Below are 17,761 nucleotides of genomic sequence, written 5' to 3'. Positions count from 1 at the left end.
TGTTTTGTTTGGCTTATTCATTTTTAAAACTTTTTTAGGTTCCACGTGTAAGTGAAATACAGTTTTTATATTTGTCTGACTTATTTCACTTAGCATTAATGCCCACTAGGTCCATCCTTGTCATAAATGGCCCAAGATTTCATTCTTTTTATGGCTGAGTAATATTCCAGAGTGTGTGTGTGTGTGTTTGTGTGTGTGTGTGCATGCGCGCGCTCATGCCTGTACCACATTTCTTTATCCATTCATCTATTGATGGACACTTAGCAGCACAGGTAGATTATTGACTGGGGACAAAAATCAGCAAGGTAATGTTGTTAAGACAGACTTAGTCTATTAACACTGATGGAAAGCTATCAGTTGTTTCAGCTTTACTTTGGGGGCCTTAGGAGCTGCCCCACTGCCCAGGGAGTCTTGTCCTTCCCACACACGGAGCTGGCTCCAGTGGGGCATGGCGCCAGTAGTGTGCAGAGAATGGCTCTGCAGCCTGTGTCAGGGAGTATGGGGGAGGGCTCTCAGTATGGGGGAGGGCTCTTCTTCTGTTTTTGTAGGGTTTGCAGTGAACCCCTCACCAAATTACATGTGTATGACTGATAACCATTCATACTGGGCTGGCTCTGCCCCTTTGGAGGCCAATCATGACCCCAAAGTACATTTGAGGTATCACACACAAATGACCCTGTTGGTATTTGCTGTGAAAAGGCCTTGTTGCCGGTGGGATCAGGAAGGCTTTCTGGGACACAGTTTTGAAGGGGGCAGCTGTAGGGATGGGAGGGGTTCGGGACACAGACCTTTTTATTTAAGTAAATTTCTTTAGAAGACAATACTGAGCTTGCAGCAGTTGGAGTATTAGTTTCCTGTGACTGCTCTAACAATTTATCGCAAATTTAGTAGCTTAAAACAACACAGATGGCGTTCCTTCTGGAGGCACCAGGGGAGGATGTCTCCTTGCTGCCTTTTCTAACTTCTAGAGTCCATCTTCATTCCTTGGCTTGCAGTCCCTTCCTCCATCTTTCAAGCCAGGAGTGGAAATAACGAATGACCAATGTTTTAAACCTCTAAAGAGAAAAAAATAAAAAAGCCAAGAGTGTAGCATTTTCAAATCTCTCTCTGACTCTGACACTCGGCTTCTGTTGTCACTTCTCCTTTCTCTATCATTGATTTTCCTGCCTCCTTTTATAAGGACCTTAGTGATTACATTACCACCACCACCACCCCCGCCCCCCCCCAATCCGGGATAACTTCCCTGTGCTAGTTTGCTAAGGCTGCCATGTTCTGTGTGGCTTAAACTACAGAAATTTATTTCTTCACAGTTCTGGAGACTAGAAGTCCAAGATCAAAGGGTTAACAGATTTGGTTTCTCCTGAACCCTCTCTTCTTGGCTTGCAGACTGCCGCCTTCTCGCTATGTCCTCCCACAGTCTTTCTCCTGTGTGCGCACCCCTGGGGTCTGTGTGTCAAGCTTCCTCTTCATTCACAGTTTTGGGGGATTAGTCCAGACCGGTATTCTGTCTACCACAGGGAGCAAATGAACAAGGTGAAGAAGGGCTGAGATGCCACTTTGGAAAATTTGTTCTGGACTGTGTCAGGGAAGCAAACAGTCAAGGGGGGGGTTCTGGCCCTGGCCCCGCCTCCTGAGGTCCCACCAAGTCAGGCTCAGGAGGCTAAGGAAGGGTCAGTTTCATCCTAGAACCCAGGGGCTGGGACACCCCAAGCCACACAAGAAGCCTCACATCCCACGTCCTGAGGAGGTGGGTAGGACCCTGAGAGGCGTGCACTGGGAGTTTTGCAGCTGCCCTGGGAGCGAGAGGCAGGGCCACAGGGTCTCTGCCTTCTGAGACAAAGATGAAAGGTAAAGTGGTGCCACCTGCCCTTGTAATTCCCTGCCTTCCTGAAGCTTTCAGCTCACTGGACAAAGATTGGCCAAAGGGGAACCTAGCAGGAGAGACGTCCTAGGCCAGGCCACCATGTGACCACTGAAGTCTCACAGGACTCCATGCTCAGAAGGGTCCTGTGTTTGGGTTTACAGCTCTGTGGTCGCTATCTTGAAATTCTTAATGATTCTACCTTTGAATTTATGTTTTGGAAGTGCAGTCCAATGGGACAGTAGAGCATGTGCTTGGGGTCCTGCCTCACCTGAATGGCTTGCCTGCCAGCTCCCTGCCCCATCGAGTGACAACTGCCACCTTCCTGCCCCATCGAGTGACAACTGCCACCTTCCTGCCCCAGCAGGAACCTGGGTGCAGGTACAGGGAGGACCCAGGTGTGGACCAGGGGCATGGTTGGGTATACCTGTACCAAGTTGTGCGACAGAACCCTGGGTGCCTATGGGGATCTTCCCCAGAGTAATTCCCAGCCTGGGGGATTTGGGCATTAAATAGCAATGACACGTTGAGCAACTGTGGAAGAAAGAAAAAAGCTTTCTTCTTGCTTCTTGAACAAGAGGCCCTGCATTTTCATTTTGCACCAGACCTTACAAATTATGCAGCTGTGCTTGGTCTCAGGAGAAGGTTCAGAGCCAGCCCCCCACCCATGGTGGTTTTTGGAGAAGGGCCCTCATTTCTTTAGGCAATTTCCTTCCTTAGGCAACAAAACAGCTCAGAGTTTCCCCCATGGAGACAGCATTCCTACTTGCAAACTCTCTGGCCCCTTCTGCTCAACCCTTCCCTAGGTCTCAGGTGAGCGATGGTTGGGTGGATGAGGGGGAGGAAGCACCAAGGTGCTCATAAACAACAGACGCCCATGTGGTTTATTGCAGGACAAATCCCAGCCCCCTACCACAAGCTACCTGTTGGCCATAAGGTTAGGATTTCAGCTGTCTCTCCCACCGAGAGCTGGCCAGGTCCCAGGGCCTAGGAAACCTTCCAGAGTGGTCTCTGGGTGTGGGCGTCGTGGCTCCTGAAGGGGGAGGGACTGATATTGATGGAGCAACTGCTGCTCTCTAATTATCTGACAGTATGACCGTCCATCATGGAAGGCACTGTTCATCTACTCCTACACTGTAGGGTCAGGGGTGTGTGGGTGTTTACACTGGGCCCTAGGGAGAGACAGGAAGGGCTAATGAGTAATTGGTCAGCAACAAGAGGTGGTGCAGTCACCCAAAAATCTCTCAAGCAGAAAAAGGAGGAGCTGTCGGCCAGGAGCTGGGGCATATGACCCCCACCTCACGTCCCCACGGATCTCAGAAGTTGTTATCAATGTTCCAGATGTCTCCGCTGAGTGCATTGGCGGCCCCCTGCAGCGTCCAGGTGAGCAGGGCCAGCTGGCGCCGAAAGCGGCTCTCCTGGAAGGCCAGGCCGGGTGCCACCCCGGAGGAGGCAGTCCCCAGAGCCTTAGAGCTGCTGGAGCGCAGCAGCCGCACGTGGTCGAGCAGGGCACCCAGCGTGTGGTCTCCATGACCCAGGAAGATGTGTCGGAAAGGAGAGTCCGCTGGTGACACGTACTGGGACAGGAAGTAGAACTCCACCTGCACAGAGAGGGGGATCAGGCCGAAGTTGGGGTTCTGCCCAGGAGCGAAGGCCTGAACAATTCGAAACAAAGATTGGAACCTAGTACTTGCTTGATAAATATGGTGGAGCAGCTTCTTTAAGTCCCACCTCCCTCTGGCTATACAATCAGGAATTGCCACTCTGTGAAGTCACAAGTAGCCTGGTAGGATGCGTTTTCCAGCTTGTTTTAGGTTGGATCCCTTCCTTTCTATCCCTTGAAACTCCAAGTCTGCCTGTAGGTCTCCCAGCCTTCCCTCCTCACCCATTCACTACCCAAAGCCTCAAAGAATAGTCTATAGTCCCTGTTGCTCCTCCCTTTCCCACACGCCAGCCATTCGCCCCACCTCCACCAATGTCCACAGCCCAAACTCAAAGGTCACGGGGACAGCCCAGTCCTAATGAAGTGCCTGACGCTCTGTCCTCACCCTCTGACTCAGATACAGTTTGTTTTTCTGAGATGGCCTTGCTCCTAGCCCAGCTCTCCTCCCACCTTTCTGCTAGCCTCTCTGTTTCCTTCTGCTCCTACCTGTCGGCAGGCCCAAGGTTCAGCCTCTACCTTCTGTTCTTCTCTTTACCTACAATCCAGTGGTTTTCAATCCTGGCTGCATATCAGAATCACTAGGAGAAGGTATTTAAATTACCATTGCCTGGGTGCCACCCCAGCAAAATCAGAATCTCTAGGGGTAGTCTCACACACTCATCTTTTTAAGGCTTCCACCATTCGTTGAAAGAGCTCATCCACATCCCTGACTTCAACCAAGACCTTGTGGGGATAGTTGCCAAGTCTAATTGACAAATCATCCACTGGAACCCTGCCCTCAGACTTCTGGGCCTCCCCACTGGGGTAGGGGGCACCTGGACACAGCCCCACACACAAGTGGGCACCAACTTCTTCCAAAACCTGACCCTCACACTCACGTTCCCTCATGAGCACCAGTCTTCCCCAGGTGCCAGGCTCTCAGTCTTGAAGGTGAGGGCAAGTGGGGTGAGCACAGGCTTTGTGGTCAGACTGCCTGGTTTTTAAATTCGGCTCCACCACTTACTGTGATCTTGAATATGTTATTTAGCCCATCTGAGCCTCAGTTTCTGTGTATGATACTAGCAACCTCACAGGATTTGGGAGAGTCCTGTGAGAGAAAGTGAAGTAAAGCCCTAGCACATGGTAGCCCTCAATAAATGGCAGCTGCTATGATTATTCTCCTCCTCTTCTCTGAACACCCATTCTGTCCATTTTCCTTCCAAATGTCTCACATCAGTACAGCCTCTCACCCACAGGTGGCATAAGCTTCCACTTGCCACCCTCACCCAGAGATCAGTCATCATTAATTTCATTCCCTCTTCAGGCCATTTACATTCTGGCCAAATCCTTCCTAAAACTCCACTTTGCTTACATCTCCTTCCCTGCTCAAACATCTTCCTGATTTCCTTGATACCCAGACCCTAAAAATTCAAATTTATTATCCTGGCATTCAAGGCTCCCCACAGTTGGTCCCTAGGGCCTCTGTTCAGGCTCTGCTGGTCCATACCCTGATCATAAGGAGAGTCAGGCCTATTTCATTGCCTCGTCCTTATTCTGGGGCTCTCTACCCTGAAATGTCCTCTTTCTTTGCACCAACTCAAGTTCTGTCTGTTGTTCAAGACCCAAGTCACAGTCTAAAGCAAGAGTCAGCAAACTTTTTCTGCAAAAACCTCGACAGTAAATATTTCTGTTCCAACTACTCAACTTTGCTACTGTAGCACAAAAGCAGCCATAGGCCGTATGAAAACCAGTAAGCGTAGCTGCGTTGCAATAAAACTTTATTTACAAAAACAGAAGGCAGGCCAAATTTGGCCTGCTGGCTGTAGTTAACTAACCCCTGGTCTAGAGCCACAAAGTCCCCTGGGTCTTGCCCAGTCCTGCGTTTCAGGTTCTGAAATCCTAAGTCTTTTCCTCTCCAGCCTGAGTCTGAATCATTACCTTATATACAGATGTCATTATCCCCTTAGGGGACAACTTTGGGGATGGGGTGAAGGGGGTGTCTTTTTGTGTCCTGGAGTCTGGCATAACAGGGGTTAAAGCAAGATCTGTGAATGAGAATGAACAATGCCCAACCTCTTGTCTCACTGGCAGGGTCACAGCAGGGTCATGTCTGGGTGGAGGAGACAAAGGGAAGGGGAGATGAAGACATCAGGAAGGGGGGAGGAAGAAGAGAATTCTGAGGTAAGAGAAGAATGACAGAGACCAGGAGCAAGGGGCAAGAACGAAAGAGCAAGAGGGATGGGTTTGTGAACAGAAAGAAGGAATGAGGGATGCCAAGGGAAATGGGCAGGGACCCAAGCAGGAAAAAGGAAGGGGGAGAAAGAATATGAATCTACAAGGATCACACATGTTCTCCCACCTCACTGAGGATGGTCCTACTTATAATTTTGCCATATAGACTTTTTCCTACACCTACAGTCCCTAACCATCCATTTACTGAAATCAAGGGGTTGCAAGGTTGAGTTCAGAAGGAAGAGGAGGGGTTGGAACTGGAGATGGGGTTCGGGTTGCAAAGTACTAAAGCTAAGCAGGAGGGATTGGCGAGGGAATAAAATCTAGTATAAATTTCAAGTGACACCTCCAAGCAGCCTTTCTGGATTTCACCCATCTCATTACTAGAAAAGTGATCTCCAAGCTCTGAATTTCTTAAGTCTTTTTCACCTCCCAGGTCATAACCCTGTACCTCTTGGACCACCGTGGAATGCTTTTACTCTCCAAAAGTGTGTGTGTGTGTGTGTGTGTGTGTGTGTGTGTGTGTGTGTGTGTGTGTGTTGGGGAGGGTTCCAGCTCTGCCCTACGTTGGCTGAGCTACTGTGGCCAAAGGGCTGGCCCTCTTTCCTCACTTTGTGGGGCCTGCCTCGGTGGTTGCTCCAGCCTGGCCGGTCTGGGAACACTGAGCATCCAGGACTCGACGCGCCAGAGGACAGGGCCCGAGGGAAGGCAGTGAGAGGGACAAGGAGCACAAAGACAGAGGGGCCAGGCAGCGGGAGCGCGAGGGCGGCGGCCAGGGGGCGGGGCCTCACCCGCATGATGCGCACATTGTACATGCGCATCAGCCGCTCGTCGCTCTCCTCCGAGCTGTAGATCTCCTTCCGCAGCTTCTCCGCCGCCCGGATGTAGTCCCCGCGCGCGGAGTACACCCACTGGAGGGTCAGCCCGCGGGCCTGCGTGTGGAGGCATGGGCTGGGGCCGGCGGCAAGGGCCAGGACCCAGCCTAGGATGGAAGTCAAGGGGCTGGGGGACAGGGCTCACCCGGGGCTTGGCAGGAGTGGGTAGGTATAGGGGGGAGGCTGGGGGGCGTAATGAAGTCAGATGGAAGACCTGTGAGGTTGGGGGAAGCAGATCCCAGGGGTTTGGGAGGGGCTTAGGTGACTGGAGCAGAAGTAAGGGGGCCAGGTTGTCATAGGGGCCCTAGACTCCAAGGAGGGTGGGGGGAGGAGGGACCAGACGCCTTGGCCTGGGCAGCACTCTAAGGGGATATAGCGACCCCACCCCCAGAAGCGCTGAGCGGGGTTGGCGTCTTGGACCTTGAGGTCCCCTGAGAACTCGTTGAGGCTGCTGATGTGCCTGAGGACCACGTCCCCATAGCGGCCAAAGTCGAGGGGCAGCAGGTGATCATGGCTGAGCCGGATGAGGAGCTGTCCTGTGAGTTGAGCCACAGCCTGGGCCACCGCAGGCAGGCGGCCCTGCAACATCTTGTGCAGGTTGTCATAGGTGTCCTCCTTCGTGTGCAGGAACGGGTACGCCTGGCCATCCTGCTAGGACAGGGGGTGCTAGCTCGGGGGCATGGTGCACACAGGCTGAGGGGCTCTGCTCTGGGGCGAGGCCAGTGCGTCTTACCTCCACAAAGGAGAACTCAACAGCAGGGACCCCTGCGAAAGCTGTGAAGGAATAGGCACTGCTGTCCATGGGAAGCGGCTGGATCCTGGGAGGGGCACAGGTTACAGTGCCCTGTGGCTTCAGGCTTACCCCACATCAGCCCCAGCGCTCCTCCCTCCCCCTTGCCCCAACTTACACCTCTGTATCCCAGCTGTGATTGTTGAATGCTACCTGCTCGTAAAGAGTCTGCCCGCTTTGGTTAGGAGAATCCACCTGAGGGCAGGTTGGGAGGCACAGTCAGGCTCTCTGGCCCTCCCCCCAACTTCCCTCCGTACACCGCTCCTGCTGGGCTCTTGCCTGCTTCAGGATGTTCTCAATGAGGCTGATCAGAAGGGGGCTGGTCTTGGCATAGAACTTGTCATCCCCTGCAGAGAGGGACACCAGGCTCAGGGCTTGGTCCTGAGGGCAGGTGTGCACCTGAGGAGGCCCCGGGGTGACACTGCCCCTGCTCACCCAGCACAGCGTTGTCCAGGCTCACGTAGACCACAGCTTTGAGATGCAGCAGGCTGAGGTAGCCCTGTGGGTGAGGGGTGTGGGATGTGAACACACCCCACTTCTCCCCACTGCCTGACTATCTGCCCAGGACCCCACATTACCTCCAGCCACTCCGTGGAGCCCACACTCCCAAAGTCACCTCCATCCCAGCTGATGAAGAGAAGACTTCTGCGGGGCCGGAAGCCTAGGGACAGGGAGGGGGGGAGTAGGCTCAGCTGGAGGCCAAGCAAAGACCCCCTCTTTGTTTTCCTCTGTTCTAGTCTCCTGGGGTCTCTCCTTCCCTCTCATCAAGCCCCCAGCCCAGCCCATCTCACCTGGGTCTGCCCTGCCACAACTCTAATAGTGATGAAGATGGCTTACATATAGAATCTCCTGTTTAATCTACACTCAACCATGGACTGTTACCACTTTCAGGTTTAAATGAGGAAATGGAGGTACAGTCACTTGTCCAGAGCCACGCAGCTAGGACGTGAGTGAGTGGCCAGGTTTGGAGCCCAGGTCTGAGTGGCCACCCTGCAGCCCGTGCTCCTAACTGCCTCTCTGCCCTACGCTGACTTGGGCCACAGCCCTCACTGCCCGGCCCAGGCCCAGGCCCAGGCCCTGACCTTACCATTGCTCACCATGGAGGAAAAGGTCCGCACCAGCTCCAGCAGTATGGCGGTCCCCACAGCAGACTTGGCGGTTCCGGGGCCCCACGCATCCCTCTGGGCCCCAATGACAACATAATGATCTGGGGGAGGGGATGTTTGGGGTCCACCTCTTACACTGGCAGTACCCAGAGGCTTCTCCCTCCACCCTGGAGGGCAAGTGCCCACAGGCCTCAACACCATTTCTCCAGGCCCCTCATCTCTGCATCTACCTCACATCTCTGCAACGCCTGCTGTCCCTAAGGAGAGTGCCCTATACCTGGCCCTGCCTGGATGGCCTCCTCCTTCAGCGGAATGCCTGGGGTCATTCTGGACTCCATTACCTCCTAGGTCAACCATGTCCTACTATTTGCCAGGTCCTGACAGGTTTTCGCTTTTTAAATCACCCCCTCCCCACCCATATTCCCACCACCAGCACTTTCATCTGAGCCTCATTCCAGGTTGCCCTGTGCCTCTCCCTCTGTGCTTATAGGTACCACTCTCTTCCCAAGCTGTTCTTGTGACCCCACGCTTCAGTTCAAGAACCCGCTTTGATTCCCCACTGCTATCCACATCTAGTTATGCTTGAAAGGCTCAGCTACCTTATCTGATTTCCCTTTCATGATATAACAACACCCAACTATGGTTGCCTACCTCCGGTGCTAGATAACTCACTACTGCACAAAGCAGCCCATTCTGTCTCTGCATAGGCTGGACTTTGAGATCTCACTGCCACCCTCCATGGTCTCAGTTTAGACCCAACTTGCCAGCTTTTCTCCCTGCTAACCCCTGCCGCAACCTCCACTTCAGCCAAAGCCGCCTCCCTCCACTGGGCACCATCTGACCCACTCTCCTGGGCCTCTTGCTCCAGGATCCTCTCTGGCCAAGGTTTATAAGCAGCTCTCCTCTCACTAGATGGGCAAGCAAGCACACCTGGCTCCGATCGTCCCTCAATGCAGCCGAAGATGTTGTTGATGGGGGTAGAGACCCTGTGATTGTTGACCCCTAGGTGCAGGCCTGGCCCAGGGCCCAGGCGATAAGGGGAGCCTGGGAGCCGCCCTTGCCATTCCTGGGGAGTCACAGGACCTTCAAGCTTCCTGGAGAGGGGTGGGGCCGAAAAGGTTGGAAGTAGCAGAGAGGCTCGGGCTATAAAAGAGACCAAAGCCTCCTCTTCACTTTTTTTCTCCCTCCCACCCTCTGGCTCTACTCTCTGCCTCTGCACCCTGCCTGAGGGGGCAGTCCAGCCAGGGCTGATTGGACAGTTGTGCAGGTTGTGTCCTGCTCAAGGGGGCCCAGCAGAAGTGAGTGTGATACTCAGCAGGTGCTCCACTCACCAAACCTTGGACCCTGACAAGAGGCTATGCCCTCCCAGAACATGCCTTTTTTTATTTCATCCAAAGGTGTTTTATTGGCTAGCTGCAGCCTACTTCTCCCTGCCTTCTCTTCTGGTTCCCACATGTCCCTCACCTCAGCAGGAGGGAGGCAATGTCAGCGCTGATGGGCTGGGCTGGGATGCTGGGTAGGCCGGAGGACTGGACTGGAGGGAACTGGGTTTGATTGAAGGAAGGGAAGCCAGGCGTGTAGGGGTCCCCAGTTCCCAGGTGCACCTGTGGAGAGAGGGGTGCCCACTGAAACTGTGGGCTGAGCTTCCAGAAATAGCGTGCCAGCCTCATCCCGAGCAAGGTGTAGTCCCAGGACCCTAGGAAGGCACTGCCAGCTCCCCCTAGACTCACGTGTCCATACACAGCCCGGTGGCTGGACAGCCCTGGCTTGTGTGGATCCTGGGAGAAGTCGGCTGGGTCAGGATATATGAGCACTCCTTGGGCCCCAAAGTCCTGGGCACTGGCCACCTGGGGAAGGGAGGGGCTGAAGGACTCCTTTTCCCAGAGACAACTGATTAATAAGAGCAGGAGAAGCAAGTAAAAGGGAAATGGCATGGCCCTTGATCTGCAGCTGTGGATCTACAGAGAGCCCGTGGGCACCCCCTGGCTCTCATCTTGCGCCTTCCCGCAGTGCCTCGGCAGCCCTCCCCGCCAACATTCTCTTATGACCCACTCGGTTTTGTTTTCCCTCTGACACACTCCTAGACGCTATCCAACCCTGGGGTTCCCCAGCCCCCCATCCAGGGACCCTCACCTTTTGGGCAAAGCTGATCAACCCCGAGCGCACCAGCAGGAGGCGCCCGGCCGGCTCCACACCCCGGGCCCGGAGGCGCTGGAGGTCCTCCGGCCGCCCGTAGTGGGCGTACACTAGCTCTCCCTGAGGGTGGGGAGTTTAGTCAGGCGCGCTCGCCACGTCCCTCCTCCGCCAGGGCAAGGGGGCGCGGCAGGAGGCGCTCACCGTGGCGTTGCCCGTGGCGCTGTAGGGACAGTAGACGTCGGGGTCCTCCAGCGGCAGCTCCTCCCCGGGCTCCCCGGCCGCATCGACCCAACGCAAGGTGTTGGGGTGAGCCCTGAGGAGTGTGAGTGGTGAGCGTCCCCCACCCCGCGCGCCCCCCCCGCCGCGCCCCTCGCCCTCCACGGACTCACCGGTCGGGGAACTGCAGCCCCACGTAATGAGTGTCAGTCCACACGTGGTCCAGCTTCTGGCGCAAGAGAGCAGCGCGGACTTCCTGAGCCAGGGCGGCCATCCCGGCAGAGCCAGCCATCCTTTTCCGAAGGCTGGTTTGCCTGAGCGGGGAGAAGTGGGATTGGGGCGCCAGAGGGGAGAGGGGCTGGGACTTCTGGGCGCCTGAAGGAGAGGGAGGTGGGGGGGAAGGATGCCAGAGACATGGGTCGCCGTGGGCACCGGGTGCTGAGGGGCTTCCAAGCTTGTCGCTGACCCTGCCTAATATTACCATCCATTCCATCACCACCAGGCTACGACCTAGTGTTTCCAGGGCCTCCTGCTTAAAATCTTAGCTGCCCATAGCTAGGGGTCCTGTCCACCATCCCTTAGGTTCTTCCTGGCTCAAGCCTAACTCACCAATCTATCTACTGCCACCTCCACACATATGGACACTGGCCTGTACTCTGCCCTAGGCATGAAATCTTTTCTTCCAAAGGGCTAACTGGACAGAGGTGGGACCCTCCATCTTCCCTGTCCTCCACCTGGGCATCACGAGACACCTTACACCAAGGTTCCCCGTGGAATCGATGGAGACCCTGTCTTCTTCCATAGTCACCACCTAGTAACTAGTGAACCTGTTGTCACCTGAACTCTTCCTGTTCTTCCATGTCACCTCTGCCACAGCCCCCCCACCCACCCATGACCTCTGTCAACCTGCTCTACCTGTGCCTTCTCCACGGCAAACTCCTCCTTCTTTAGCATCATCACTGAATACCCCTTCTGCCCTTTGCCTTGTCAGAAACCCTGCTCTCCCCTGAGAAGCCAGGTCTCCTGTGGGACTCCTGAAGGTGGCTCAGGTTCACATACCACCGGGTCTTGGACTGGCGGCATGCTCCTGGCTTCACTGTTTACATTTGTGACCATGTCTCCTGTGGTAAAACTCTTTCCTTTGAAGCCTGTGCCCTCCAGCTCTCCCACCCTCTGTCCGACTTCACTGCTATTAACTTCTAGCCAATCGGTCACTTGGCCACTTGCATTGAGGACTTTATCATTTTTCTCTCCATGCCATGGTCCACTAAGCTTCTGCACTGCTTCAAAAATCCATGCGGATGTGCCCTTTGGTCTCAGCCACCGTCCTCTCCTCTCTCATGAGGACTATTGCAACCCATGGTCATAGTGGCTTTCTTAGTACCATTCCTGCACCGCCCCCACCCCCAGGAGCTCAACTGTCTTGTTTGAAAGTGCACCCATCAATGTGTTCATAAAACAGAGGGTGCACAATGGATTCCTGTACAACAGGAAGAAACAAAAAACTAAATATATGCTTGTACAGTGCTCTATAGATAGACCTTGAAAACACTGTTAGGTTAAAAACAAGTTTATCAAAATTAAAAGCACACACTAGAGATGGCTATATCTGAATAGTAAGTCTTGGAGTGATTTTTTAAAAAAAATTTACTTCTTTGTATTTGTCCATGTTGCTTAAATTTTAAAATAATGAACATATAGCATTTTATGCAAAAATTAATGTTTTGAAAAATCTACATTATGCAAAAATTAATGTTTTGAAAAATCTACATGTGCACACAAAACGTGACATGCTGTATTTTGCCATGTATACTGCACACTTTTTTGCCCAAGTTTGTGAGGGGAAAAATAAGGATGTGCATTATACATGGGTAGTACGAATTCCGTATTTATATAAATATTTTAAAATTCTTTTATTTATGCTTATGAGTTAAAAGTATAACTCTAGAAATCAATAACGATATCTGTATGCAAAATAATACCCTGGACTACGATAATCAGTTTTGTTGAATTTACGACAAACTTGCAACGATGAAGAGTTCTTGCCCGTCTATGCTGCGTAAATATCATAAATTTGTTACCGGTACATAAATGTCTCGTACCTTGTATCTGTTCTTGTGTTTTGTAATTATTTGTTGCATAAAATTTCTTGTACCATAATATGTTAAAAAAAATGCTAAAATTCCTTTATAATACAAAAACAAGTACCTAAATGTAAACAAATAAAATTTTAAATTAAAAAATTAAAACAAAAGATTTTTTCCCCTGAAAGTTTGGGCCAAAAACATGGGTGTGCATTATACACGAGAGCGCATTTATACACGTCAAAATATGGTATATGACAAAGCCACATGTGTATTTAAAGGCACACATCAAACACATTAGGTAAGGTGCTTATGGGGGAAGGGAAGGCGGAGGAGTCCTCAGGGACAGGGAGGGAAAGTTAAACAGGAAAGCCTTTTCACTCTCCTTGACCAGTGAGGAAACTACAGTGGTCTCAAGGGTATGATCAACTCCATAGCTTAAAAAAAAATCCCTCCCCCCAACATCTGATCATGATACTCTGTTGTTTGCAACTTTTCAGTTTTCACTCTTTCCTTTTAGAATAAAATCCAAAGCTGTTCATGTAACCAGTAAGGCCCTTTTTGCCTGAGCCATATCCACCTGGCCAGCCACATGGACTTTCTTTCACTTCCTCCACGAGACCACCATCTTCCTGCTTCAGACCTGTTGCACATGCTGTTCTCTGGTGTGAAATGCTTCCTACTTTGTCTTTGCTTGGCAATCAACTCACCCCTCAGGTCTTAACTTGTCACTTCCTCAAGGAAGCTTTCCTTGACCCCCAATCTAAATCAGGTTCCCTGGGTTATAGCCATTCCTCACCTCCTATACTTTCCCTTCAAAGCCATGGTCCTGGTAATAATTATGCAGTCATGGATGGGATTATTACTGTAGTATCGATTTCCTCCAGTAGACTATGAGCTCCAGGAGGGAAAGGTCCTGACCATTTCATTCTCTCCTATATTGCTACCAGCTACTTAGCCCAGCACCAGCCACATAGTAGGTACTCACAAATATTTGTTAGATAAAGGAATGAATGACCTCATCATTGTCACTTCCAGGCCAGCCACCCACTTCCCTGGCCTCACCCCGGATCTTGTCATTACCCAGACCTCCATCTCCGGGATATTTAGCCATTGAGAATGTACCGAGCACCTACTAAGTGCCAGGCACTGTGGGAGGCGCTGGAGACTCCAAAATAAACAGGATACAGTTTATCAGATAAATCTTAAAAGCTCCAGAATCCCACTCTCTGACTAGAGTTTTTCAGGTTCCAGCTTACTCCCTTACCCTCATTATACTTGTTCTTCAACTGTATGGAGCATTCCAGACTGTCCAATTTCTCCAAGGCTGTCATCAGCTCCTAGTTTCTTTTCTCTTTCCCCATCCAACCTAGAATCACTTCATTGCTTGTTATCCTCTTGCCTACCTGCCCTTTGATGGCATCCACAGTGCCACAGCCCACCCTCAGACCTGTCAAACCATCCACCTGCTCAGCCTGTACCCAGACTGCCAAGTGTTGCTCAAAACAACAAAAAAGCCCTACATGTCATTGATGCCACCGATTTAAGGTCTTTTAAGCAAGGTGGGTCCAGCAGAATCAAAAGAGTAATAATACACCTTGATCAAGTTCAGTGTTGATCTCATGAAGGAAAGGAAATCTACAGAGGGTGCCAAAAAAAGTATACGTATTTTAAGAAAGGAGAAAACCGTATTAAAATTGTAATGCTCAATATATACCGATAACAAAAGATGAATACAAGTCATGTGTATACATTTTTTTGGCACCCCTGGTATTAATACAAATGACTACATAAACATGAATAAAAGAACAATAAAAGAACAATTAGGTATTTGTCTCAGTACACTCTTGAAAAATATGTGAAAAAAGTCCCATACCTTTTCCTCCTTTCCTGATCATTAAAAAAAAAAATAAATAAAAAATCCCAGTGAGCTAAGAGTGAAGGAAATTTTCTTAATTCATGTTTAAAAAGCTATCCAGAGTCTGCAGCGAAGTTCACACTCAATGACAAAGTATTATAGAAACATTCCTATGAAAGTCAGGAAATAGGTAAGGACATCTATTGATATCAATATCTAAATTCATGTCCTCTTCGATGCAATAAGAAATGAAAGAGGCATAAAAGGTATCGGCATTGGAAAAGAAGCTATGTGTCTCTCACTATCTATAGCTTGTATGATTTTGTACTTGGAAAACCGAGGAGAATCCATTGAAAAACTACTCCTGACCTAAAAGTCTGGCTCTTCTGTGGACCTACCTGGCAGCTCCTTCCCATCAGGGAAGGGTGACCTCAGCAGAACAAAAAATCAAAAAAAACACTGGCCTGCTTGTGCTGTGCTGCAGGCCCACACAGTCTGTCTGTCTGGCTTCTCTCATAATGTAGATGAGGGGAGCGTCTATGCCCACAAATGCATTTCCTTGCTTGTTTTTCTGATTCCCTAAAAAAACTCTTCTCAGAGCCCCCCAGAGCTCCCTGCTGCCACAGGTCAAACTCCAAGCTCCTTGCTGTTGCACTCGAGATTTTTCAGGGTCTGTCCCATGTCTGGACCCCAGTGTTCTCATTCAGGGAGCTCCTAAATCTCCTAAACTGCCACCCTCAGAGCCTGAGCCCTCTCTCCTCTCAGCTCCGATGCCTGCCATCCTTCCCAGGACCAATGAACAGGAGCGCCAGCCAGGCAGGTGGAAGGACTCAGAAGGGGAACCCCAACACCAGGGTCCCGGGAGAGGAAGCAAAGAGGCGAGTCTGGCAGACGAGGGTTTCTGAAGGCCAGGAAGGGGGCAGCATGATCCTTACCTGATGGTGTCCTCCAGGCTCCCCTCCCCCAGGTGCCGCAGGAACATGGCCTGGAGGTCGCTCCAGTATAATGTGCCCTGGTGGGCATCCAGGCTGGTCTCGTAGTTGATATCCTCGCTGACCACCAGCACATCATCCCCGCATGCCTGGCAGGACCCTCGGAAGGCCACATAGCCCAGAAGGAAGGCTGGTGGGTGGCAAGATGGAGATTCTTCTTGTGCCCTCCTCCTCCCAGAAATCTCCCCCAGCCCAGGCAGTTCACTGTGGGGGCCAAATGATTCTCACCCCCAGTGAAGATCAGCAGGGCCATCAGGACCAGGTAGGGCGTGGCCCTTCGTCCTGCTGCTGCCCAGAGTCCAAGGCTTTGCCGCCCTGGCCGAGAGCCCCGGGGCTCAGGGCCCCTCAGCTCCATGGGGCAGAGGCGGGAGGGTGGCTCAGCTGCCTCTTCCCCGTCTTCCTCTTCCTCCTGCAGTCGCCCCTGCTGGGTGCCTTCCACATGCTTGTAGATGGTCTGAGAGGGTCCTGGGGACAACCTTTTCTGTGGGGGCCACGGTGGGCATGAGATTGGGGAGAGAGGTGTGGAGGACAGGGAGGGATCTAACAATCATTGGGTCAGTGACTTTGGGGTGCCAAAAGAGCACAAGGCAGAGGAGAGGGTCCTGAGAGGCAAGCTGGACGGTAGAGATTGAGGTGGCAAGTGGAGGGCCTTGGGGTTTGGGAGGAGGCTGAAGGACCTGGAGAGGAGGCCTAGGATATCCCCCGACCCCACTCAGTCTTACCGCTCCCTGGAGTAGACCCCAAAGCCGCTCCATGCTCGTGCCCCCTCCTGAGTCCTGCAGGCTGTCCCCCACCCCCAGTGATAAACCGTTTGTGGGAGCCGCATGAGGGCCCCTTATCAGCCCTGGCAGGCAGCCTGAGCTCAGGCGTTCCTTGCCCCTCCACTAAGGGTGGGGGCACAACCCTGGCCTCAGCCCACCCTTCCAGACATGGCCCCCCAGCCCAAGCTAGAGGATGAGGGGCTGTACCCTTCCCTGCCAATCCCTCCACAGTCCCACTCCCTGCAAAACAATCAATTTTTTGACCTTGGAGCAGACTTTGGCCTTCCAGTTACCGTCAGGGGTGGGGGAGGAGGGCTGATGGCTGGGGAGGGCAGAGATATGGATGCCCTGACCCCTTTCCTGCTTCCACCCCTCTCAGTGTTCTAGGGACCCGTCTAGCTCCCCATCATGAAAACCTCTCCCCCTCCTCGTCTGGCTTGCAAGCCCAATGCCCAGGGTCTGTAACACATTAGTGGCTCCCTTGTCTGGATGCCTGCCCCAGTGGGATCCTAAGCTGAAGGTGCCTAAGCTGAAGGCCACAGTGATGTGACCTGGGGGTTTGGTCTGACCATGTGGGTGTCAGGCTGAAATGTGGGTCTCAGGCTCCTACTGGTGCTGGGGAGGGAGGGACATGGGTGGGAGCCAATGGTCAGGCAAGACCAATGTGTTCCAGGATGGGAGTCCTGGATTCAGAGATCTGTGGGTCACCAGGCATCGTGGAAAGAGTGTTGGCCAAGGCGTAGGCAGAGCGGGGTGACCTTGGACAAACCATGGCCCTCTTTGGGCACCTATGCCTGTTTGGTGACCAAAGGATTTGGACCACACGAGTTTCTACCTCTTTTAGGTCTAGGGACCCCAGTAACACATCACAGGCACAAACCGCTAAGTTTTACCCACAATTTCAGGCAGGCGGCGCAGGTTCCCAAGCCCCACCGAGGACTCCAGGACACGTAGTGCTGGAATAGGAGGGCTGAGAGACCCCGTGTTGGAGTCACTCCTGGGAAACCTCAGCTCTTACCCAAGTCGGGAGAGAAGTTCTGAGCTACTGGGGTGCACCAGTGCCCCAGTCCCCGCCCTATTCTTGTCACCGCCAAGAGACCCAGCGTAGCCCCAGCTCACCTCAGCTGCAGGTCTGGAGGTATTGAGACACTGTCTTCCTGAGGCCCGAGGCCCCGCCCACCTATGTCCTACCTCCGCCCCTCCCATTC

At 52.4% G+C, this 17,761-nt stretch overlaps 1 protein-coding gene across 1 annotated transcript; it reads right to left on the bottom strand.

Moving 5' to 3' along the window:
- Nucleotides 1-2,717: 2,717 nt before the first annotated feature.
- Nucleotides 2,718-17,729, bottom strand: TFR2 (transferrin receptor 2). Its single transcript, XM_081053519.1, has 19 exons — nucleotides 17,673-17,729; nucleotides 16,515-16,575; nucleotides 16,021-16,273; nucleotides 15,736-15,922; nucleotides 11,032-11,172; nucleotides 10,844-10,955; nucleotides 10,640-10,762; nucleotides 10,237-10,353; nucleotides 9,971-10,110; nucleotides 9,437-9,600; nucleotides 8,488-8,607; nucleotides 7,979-8,061; nucleotides 7,836-7,899; nucleotides 7,680-7,747; nucleotides 7,519-7,595; nucleotides 7,344-7,428; nucleotides 7,031-7,258; nucleotides 6,527-6,667; nucleotides 2,718-3,462 (listed from the first exon to the last, which is right to left on the bottom strand). Exons 2-19 carry the CDS (start codon nucleotides 16,545-16,547, stop codon nucleotides 3,178-3,180), a joined length of 2,421 nt encoding a protein of 806 aa, XP_080909645.1. The 5' UTR covers nucleotides 16,548-16,575; nucleotides 17,673-17,729; the 3' UTR covers nucleotides 2,718-3,177.
- Between the last annotated feature and the right edge of the window lie 32 nt (nucleotides 17,730-17,761).

The sequence above is a fragment of the Rhinolophus hipposideros genome, assembly GCF_964194185.1.
Source record: "Rhinolophus hipposideros genome assembly, chromosome: 7".
Taxonomy (NCBI): Eukaryota; Metazoa; Chordata; class Mammalia; order Chiroptera; family Rhinolophidae; genus Rhinolophus; species Rhinolophus hipposideros.
This window is presented reverse-complemented; position numbering and strand designations above follow the sequence as displayed.

Coding starts and splice junctions, on each gene's coding strand:
- TFR2 (XM_081053519.1), bottom strand. CDS start 16,547: ATGGAGCGGCTTTGGGGTCTACTCCAGGGAGCG. Junction 8,062..8,487: donor TTCCTCCATGGTGAGCAATG/GTAAGGTCAGGG, acceptor CCCTGTCCCTAG/GCTTCCGGCCCCGCAGAAGT. Junction 7,259..7,343: donor TTGAGTTCTCCTTTGTGGAG/GTAAGACGCACT, acceptor CTGTCCTAGCAG/GATGGCCAGGCGTACCCGTT.